This window comes from Vigna unguiculata, chromosome 3 (assembly GCF_037176805.1).
Source record: "Vigna unguiculata cultivar grain cowpea cultivar isolate G323 ecotype 2 chromosome 3, ASM3717680v1, whole genome shotgun sequence".
Taxonomy (NCBI): Eukaryota; Viridiplantae; Streptophyta; class Magnoliopsida; order Fabales; family Fabaceae; genus Vigna; species Vigna unguiculata.
Window position 1 is genome coordinate 36,553,999 of NC_140794.1, and position 9,010 is coordinate 36,563,008.

General features: G+C 35.7%; 1 protein-coding gene across 1 annotated transcript; it reads left to right on the forward strand.

Annotated features, from left to right (window-relative positions):
• Positions 1 to 1,648: 1,648 nt before the first annotated feature.
• On the forward strand, positions 1,649 to 3,745 carry LOC114179608 (L-ascorbate oxidase homolog). Its single transcript, XM_028066016.2, has 2 exons — positions 1,649 to 3,050; positions 3,135 to 3,745. The coding sequence occupies exons 1-2, from the start codon at positions 1,687 to 1,689 to the stop codon at positions 3,430 to 3,432; spliced, it is 1,662 nt and encodes a 553-aa protein (XP_027921817.2). The 5' UTR covers positions 1,649 to 1,686; the 3' UTR covers positions 3,433 to 3,745.
• The last annotated feature ends 5,265 nt before the right edge of the window (positions 3,746 to 9,010 follow it).

Below are 9,010 nucleotides of genomic sequence, written 5' to 3' on the forward strand. Positions count from 1 at the left end.
AAATTTATTATGACACTTACTTTGTGATGGACAGAGAAAACACTACAAATTTCACAAGTGTTTTGTGCTTTGCACTACAAGAATAAGCTGAATTACCCATGGATAATTATCTATAGAAAAAAGTTAGTCTATAAATAGCTATTACATACGAAATTTCCCACTGATTTTAATAATATTAATAAAAAAATAAAAAAATAGGAAAGCTTGACCCATAATAAAGTTATCTACGAGAATAGGGATAATGGGAAATAAAATCCATGGATAAGACTAATTAATCCATGGATAAAATAAATCTAAAAAAAATAAATTAAAAACAAAAAAAATTAATATTCTTCTGCCAAAATCTATTGAACGTTCCAAATTTCATAAAATTTCTATTCAAACCTATTGTCTCCACAAATGTCTTGAAACCTAGCTCCCACTCTCCCAAAATCTCTAAATCTTCCAAAATTTTTGACAATGAACCCTAAATCTACGGAAAATGGGAGAATCTTGAATGGGGAGAACTAAGTTTTTTTTTCCGTTGTGCACAAGTGTTGCTGCGTGATTCTTTTGTCACAACAAAGCAGAAGAAAGAAGGGTCCTTCTCTCCTATATTATACTATACATCAAAGTTTAGTTTAGAGGGTGAGGATTTGAAACTTAAAAACACAATAAAGGATTCTTGTGACAATGGAAATAGTCGAATATTAGTCTTTATTTATTTTTCGTTAGTTTTACATATTCTAAGATTAATTAAAAATTAAGAATGAAATAAACAAACAAAATATATATATATATATATATATATATATATAAATATTAAATATGGTACACAGAAAAAAAAAACACATTTGCAATAATTGGTGATCGAAGCTCCACACTTGGTACACTTGGTATAACAAGAAGCCCTTTCAATCAATCTAGTTTTCCATTGAAATCCTGACAATTAAATTCACACCTAATGATAAAAAAGGTGTAAAACATTGGAAACATGAAACATTTAATTATTCTGTAACTATGTTGAAAAAAATCATTATAATTCGAAAAAGATACTGATTTGTTGTGATACAAGTAAATTAATATGCCAAAAATATGTAAAAAAGTATTTTAAACATATAATAATAAGAGAAAAAACATAAATAAGTATGAAACTAAAAAAATAAAATTTTATAATTTACAGTGTGGCTCAAACTTATTGAAGCATGCTACTTACATGTTGATTCTTAAACATAAATTTTCTCTAGCCCTTATAGTAAACAAATTGATTTTCTTTATAATAATTACCACAAACAACTAATCCAAACTAAATTTTATCATCACTAATGGATATTAATTTTTTGAAAGTAGGTTGTTTTTTTATGTTTTACATAAGCATGGCAATAAATGATTAATAAATATAAAAATGGGGTAAAAGAGACTGAAGAACGCGTGGTAGGAGAAAAAAGTGTTGAAAATTGGAGAGGTGTAATAGGGAGAGAGAGAGAGAGGGAGAGAGAATGAGAGAGAGAGAGAGAGAGAGAGAGAGAGAGAGAGAGAGAGAGAAAGAGGGAAGTTTGAGGAAGAGCGGGTTTGGAGGGAGCGCGTAATGTTAGGGAGATATTGAGTGGTGGAAGAGAGGGTTGGAGAAGTATAAAAGAGGGAGGGAGAGGGAGGAAAAAATGTGTACGAGTTACATTGTAATCAATAACAATAAAAGGAGAAAAAATGGGAGGAGTTACAAGGATTTCAGTGATGTTGGTTTGCCTCTTGGCAGGAGTGGTCTTCCCCACAAGGGCTGAAGACCCTTATCTCTACTTCACTTGGAACATAACCTACGGAACCCTAGCTCCGGCAGGGGTGCCCCAACAGGTTATTCTAATCAACGGCGAATTCCCAGGCCCCAACATCAATTCCACCACCAACAACAACGTCGTCATCAATGTTTTCAACAACCTTGACGAGCCATTCCTTTTCCATTGGGCTGGAATTCAGCAAAGGAAGAACTCCTGGCAAGACGGCGTAGCAGGCACCAACTGCCCCATTCAACCAGGCGCCAATTTCACCTACAAATTCCAAGTCAAGGATCAGATCGGAAGCTATTTCTATTACCCAAGCCTCGGCATGCACCGCGCAGCCGGCGGCTTCGGGGGCCTCCGCATCAACAGCCGTTTGCTCATCCCAGTGCCCTACGCCGACCCCGAGGATGACTACACCGTGCTGGCAGGTGATTGGTACACCAAGAGTCACTCCACCCTCGCCAAGCTCCTCGACAGTGGCCGCGCCCTAGGCCGCCCCCAGGCCCTTCTCGTCAATGGCCAGAACGCCAAGGGTGACGGCACTGATCAGCCCCTCTTCACCATGCTTCCCGGCAAGACCTACAAGTACCGTCTTTGCAACGTGGGTCTCAAAAACTCCGTCAACTTCCGCTTCCAAAACCACCAGATGAAACTGGTTGAGATGGAAGGCTCCCACACCGTTCAGAACGTCTACGACTCCCTCGATGTTCACCTCGGCCAGTGCTATGGCGTCCTTGTCACCGCTGACCAAGAGCCTAAAGATTACTACGTCGTTGCCTCTTCCCGCTTCACTAAAACCATCCTCACCGGAAAGGGAATCATCCGTTATGTCAACGGCAAGGGCCCAGCTGCCCCTGAAATCCCCGAGGCTCCCGTCGGCTGGGCATGGTCTCTCAATCAGTTCCGCTCCTTCCGCTGGAACTTGACCGCCAGCGCTGCCAGGCCAAACCCCCAGGGCTCCTACCACTATGGCCAGATCAACATCACTCGCACCCTCAAGTTCGTTAACACCGTCAGCAGGGATAACGGCAAGCTTCGCTACGCCATCAATGGTGTTTCACACGTCGAAAGCGAAACCCCACTTAAGCTCGCTGAGTACTTCGGTATCGGCGACAAAGTCTTCAAGTACGACACCATTCCCGATGAGCCACCAGCAAACCTTGGAACCGCCGTCACCTTGGCTCCCAACGTTGTCAAATTCGAATACCGCACCTTCATCGAGATCATCTTCGAGAACCACGAGAAGAGCGTCCAGTCCTACAACTTGAACGGTTACTCCTTCTTCGCAGTGGCGTGAGTATTACTATATCATTATTCAGATTCTTTATATTATTCTCGGAAATGAAATGAAAATAATTTGTTTGTTTGTGTTTTTAGGATTGAACCCGGCACTTGGACTCCCGAGAAGAGGAAGAACTACAATCTTCTGGATGGTGTGAGCAGACACACCATTCAGGTGTTCCCCAAGTCATGGGCTGCGATCATGTTGACATTCGACAACGTTGGAATGTGGAACTTGAGGTCGGAGATTGCTGAGAATAGGTACTTGGGACAACAGCTTTACATCAGTGTTCCAACTCCAGAACGATCCCTGAGGGACGAGTACAACATGCCCGACAACGGTCTTTTGTGTGGCGCTGTCGCGGGTCTTCCAAGGCCACCATCATACGTCTAATTCAGTTGGACTACTATTACCACTCCCTGCTTTCTCCGGTTAGTTTTTGCGCCCTGAACATGATGAAATCAAATGAGAGGCTCCACAACATTTGGAGTGGTAGTTAGTATGGAGAAAGTTGAGAAGCACAATAACATGGGGGGTCCTTGGAGCATCACATTTGTTGCAGCCCTTCTGCTCAATTCCTTCTCCAATATCTCATTTTATTATTGTTCTTTCCTTCTGGGGTTGTGGCTTCGCATCTCCCACCATTTATCATAAAAAAAAAATTTTGTACTCTCATTTTCATAAATATTATTCATATTTGTTACTACTGTGTTTCTTCTCTTCGCCTTCTACTTCACTATTTAGATTCTGCCAAACAATCAGAAACGTAACAATAATAATAGTGTGAGTACGTAACAATTACTGAATCAGGAATCCAATTTATCTAACTGTTCAGACTATCTGAGGTTTTTCATAACCTGATTTACCAGGTTTTTGTTTAACTAATCAAGTTGTTCATGACTGTATGCATTTAAGTTCTAACAATGCATTCTCGGCTACCTAATCCAGGGATTTCGATTATGATACAGTAATGGATCAAAGCAGTTGAATTGAAATTCACTATTTAATGTAACTCGTATAATTTAGATGGTGTACTTAATATATTTTATATAAGTTTTATCTTTTATGTACTCCATCCATTAAAAAAACATGTTCTATAAAAATTAAAAAGCAAGGAATGCCTAATCAGTGCAATAATTTCGCTAAATTATTTTCGTTAGTGGCTTTGTATTAGAACCAAATTCATCACATTAATTATTTAATTTGAAGTAAAAAAATTAAAATTTTTCTCTTAATATTATATATACGAAGTTTTAGTAAAACGTCACTCAATTTAAGTGGAAAAATATATTTATTTTACTTTTTCATATATATTTGTTTTAAAATGTACATTTTATCGGTCAAAAAGTGATAGACAGCCGGTTTTGAATTAGGCTTTAAATGTAATTAGGAGTATTCTTTTTCTAGAGATAAGTGGAGGTATTAAACTCCTTCGATACAATTAATTACAACCACAATTTTAGGTAAAATTGTAACAACTTAATTTTCTTTATAGATATAGTTTAAAAATAAATAAAGAATAGAAGGTTTATAAATAAGTTATAATAATTTACTTTTATTTTATTAAAAATTTCATTTTTTTATAAATTATACATCTATATTCTTTCTACCCTCTCTATATTTTAGTTATTAAATTATATATTTTTATAACAAATTATATCCTTAAAGAAGTAGGAGCTACCAGATTAAAAAAATCCCAACCGATTCTTTATTATTCTTTAGTTATCTATTGGAGAAATGATACAATGACACCGTTTTGTTACCACTTTTCTTACCACCTGACGTGACGTCAGTTAATTAATTTTAATTTTTTTTATTTAACTGAAAAATTAAATGACAGTGCAGAAGATTTGGTTATGCACTCGCGCGTGTAGGCACTTGTCATTCATCACAGAACACTCTTCTCTTTTCATTTTGGTTTTTCAAAAACCGTCTCCTCCACCGCTCCACCTCTTCCGCAAACCTCCCCAGAAAACCCTCCCCCTCCTCTGCTCCAACACTTCTGTAAATCTCCCCACAAAATCCTCCCCGTCATCTGCTCCAACTCTTCCCCAAACCTACCCACAAAACTCTCCCCGTCCTCTGCTCCAACTCTTCCCCAAACCTCACCGTCAAAACCCATCATAGAAGTCTCTCCCATGAATGTTGAAACCCCAAACTGTTGTTCGACAAACCCTATCCCATATCCCTCCGAACCAACTTTTCCCCACACCTGTGAAGCCATTGTTCCCGAAACGTGCCCAGAAAACCCTATTCCATCTTCCTTCATTGTTGAATCCCCCAAACCGTAGCAGTTATTCGAAAGACCATAAACCCCAAATCCCTTTCCCCTCCCCCTCGACACCATTATCTCCTTTCCGGACACATGCATTGCGAAATGGACGCACATCGACGCGAATGTGAGGTGCAAGAAGAGCGTTTTGGGAACCTATTCGTTGCCCTGATTTTGCTGCCGTTGGTGTCGTTAGTGAGAAGGTTTAATGTTTCTCCCTTTTGAACTACTTTTTTTTGCACGCTCTGTTTGTGTTAGTTGTCTATTGTTTTGTGCAATTGGTTATTGATTTGTGCAATTGATACAATGCAATTGTTTTGTGCCCACCATATTTCATTTATGTATGTTGGAGAATTATTACCATTTGATGAATAATGGAGTTTGTATAACGTTGCAGTTATGGTTCATGAATTTGATGATGAATCGATTGAGCTATAGAATAGTTCTCTGCTTGGTCAATGATCAGAGTAATTTGTTGGGGAAACATACATAGTATTGTTCTATTGATTCAGTTAATAGTTGGTTAATATTTCATTAGGAGTTTTGTTTGTTATATTTGATAAATGCACTTTAATACATGTGTGCATTTATGATGTGAAAATGGTTTATGAATACATAATGAATGATTTGATTTATATTTATTTTTGTGAAGTGAAGATTTGATTTGGGAATCATGAGTGATGGTAGTGAAGACGATGGTTGTACAACTGAGACGAAGGTATGAGTTTGGAAATAGTCATATAAGGTTGTTGAATATATCTATTAAATAATGACTTTATGTACTTTTTTTATGGTGGATGCAAATTTATTTTAGACATTCATGTCGGACGCAATATATGGTTCTCTGAAGAAGAGCTTAACACCAGAACAAAATACTTGTCTAGAAAAAACACCATTTGCTTGGATGCCGAAGTTGAAATAGTCTATGAAGATAAGTAGAAATCTTCTGAATGAGTTGGTTAATGTCTGGGTTGAGAGGAGAGGAGGTTTTCGCCTTAGTAAAGAAATTTTTAGATTTTCTTTATTAGATGTATGCTTAGGTTTAGGGTTGAGGGTTGTTGGAAGTAAAATTGATTTGAATGAGGGTTTGTTAGATTCAATTAGCCCAATTTCATCAAAAAATTGCGTTTTGATTTCTCTGCAAGTGATGAGTGCGTATTTTTGCCCTCATTTAATGTTTAATTCTGGGTATTTAATTGAATTTGTGTGCTTAAAGATTGATTTAATTGGGATTTCCTATAATTGGGTTTATTGAGCATGAGATACAAAAACATGTTAAAAATAGCTTTTTAGTTGCATAAATGTTCTTTAGATATTTTGAGGTGTGTTAGTGCAGTTGCAGCTAAGTTGAGCTCATGGAGGTGTGGAAATAAATTGATTAAAGCTTCATGACACCTTAAAGATAAATCCAAGAATAAGAAATTATCAAAAGCACAAAAATCCAAGCCAAGCATTGCATGAAGACGATAAGAAAAGCTTGAAAAAGTGAAGAAGTTTGGCTAAGCCAAGAAGAGAGCAACAAAAAATTGGACCTTGCGGTTTTCTTTATCTTTATGATAGAAGATAATTTGGGAAAAATATATCTTTAGATATTTTATTTGATATTTTTAAATAATTATCTTATTTAATTATATCATAAAATATTAAAAGATATTAACTACCAAATCTTTCTAAATATGACAAGATCTTCTTGAATCTTTTTAGATCCACAACAAACAAATATATCTTGAAAATATTGGATTATTTAGAAGATAATTTAAGGAGATTGCAAAGGGTTGATTTGGAAAATTAATACAAATATTAATTGGTAATAATTTATCATATATCTTTAAGTAATTAATTTATTTAATTATAATAGATATTGATATTATCAACCAACTATATTTGTCAAATAGTCTATATCTCTCCAAATATCTTTTAATATTTATCTTTATCTTTATTTTAAAAGATATTTGAGAGGTTTTAACAATAGAAAAGCCCAGTCCAATTCCTATATAAAGAGACCAAGGGAGAAGCAAAAGAAACAAGCTCGGGACTTTGAAGTTTAGGAACCCTTAGGGGGGCCTAATTTTGTTTCCTTTCTCTCTCTATTCTTCTCTCTATTTTTATTTTATTTTGGATTTCATGGAGTGTTGAACTTCTTGGGTTGATTCCATTGTAATTTCTTAATTGGATTCTGAGGTTAGATCAATTAATTTTTTTGTTCTTTTGATTCTTGTTGAGATTTATTTTCTTCTATGTCTTTTGGTTCTTAATTTAGTAAAAGTAATGATTTTTACATTGTAGCAAGTTAGCACGGTGTTAAATCTACATAACATAACAATCATATGAGTCCAAGGGTTTTTAAATTTTAATTGAGAAGTTACTTTGATTAATTTTAGAAACTTTCATATGATTGAATAAGTTTTTGCTAATAATTGAGAAGTTACTTTGATTAAAGGTGAAAACTTAGATTAGAATTAATCAAGAAGTTACTTTGGTTAATTAGCTTTTTACTAGATATAAGAGGTAAAAGAATGGACATGATTAGGATTAGTAATATTTAATTGAGAAGTTACTTTGGTTAAATTTTCCTAAGATTAATCTACAAAGTCTTTAATTTTGATTGAGAAGTTACTTTGGTTGAAAGTAAGGACGCCAACAAATTAATTGAGAAGTTACATTGATTAATTTGAAGTCTTAAACAAGAAATCAATAACAATAATCTTTAGGAAACCAATGATGAATCCTATTTTGAAAAAGCAGTGGAATCGACCTATTTTTCTTTACTATTGTTTCTATCTTATTTTATCTTTTTATATTTATCTTTCATATTTTTATTATTTTATTTAACTAACTCTTTTGTATAGATATTATAAGAACTAACTTGTTAAAAATCAATTCCGTGTTCGTTGGGAGACGACTTAGGGTTAACTTAACCCATACTAATTTTTTGGCTACTTTCTTAACAATATTGAAGTTGTTATAGATAAGTAGTATTAATTTGATCGCTTGACGACAGCGTTATCAAATTTGACTATTAGCAAGTGTTCATATCACGCATTGCTTCATCTCTTCATGGGTCACGCAAACTTTACCCAGCCGTTAGGGTTTGTCACGCCTTGTTCTTGCCACTCAACACAATCCACTCTTAGTGTGTAGGTTAGTAGTTGACGAACAACCAAACCCTTCTCATCTTTGCCGTTAGGTTCATTTGTTAGATGACGTTCCCTTTTCTTTTTCGTTTGCTTTCTCACGGCAACCCTTGATCTATAAAAGGTGCAGGCCAATTCATTGTAAGAAGCTTTGATGAATGAGAGAGAGATTTTAATCCCCTTTCGTCTTAGCTCACCTTCTAGAGAGCTTTTCACCTCTTAGGTTCCCATTGAGTGAGAGTTCCCCACTAGAACTCGTGTGAGTGCCGATTTCATTATTTCCACTGTGTAGATCGGTGTTTTGGAGTATTCACGTGTCGATTCCACCGATTCACACGAGTATTCACTGAGGTTCGCTCTGTAGCATATTTTTCTTCAAACAATTTTGCCAATGACACACATCGCATTAACGTCTTAGGTGTCTGCACTAGAACATCACGACAATTATTAGTACGCAACCCACCTACAAAGCAATCCAATAAAGCCTATGTAGTTACACCTTGTACACGATTGGCTAGCGTAGTAAAATTAACATAATATTCCTGCACCGAGCCCTCTTGTGTAA

Excerpts from the sequence above, each read along its gene's own strand:
- LOC114179608 (XM_028066016.2), top strand. The coding sequence starts at position 1,687 with ATGGGAGGAGTTACAAGGATTTCAGTGATGTTGGTTTGCCTCTTGGCA. Across the intron at positions 3,051-3,134 it reads TACTCCTTCTTCGCAGTGGC|GATTGAACCCGGCACTTGGA; the intron begins GTGAGTATTACT and ends TTGTGTTTTTAG.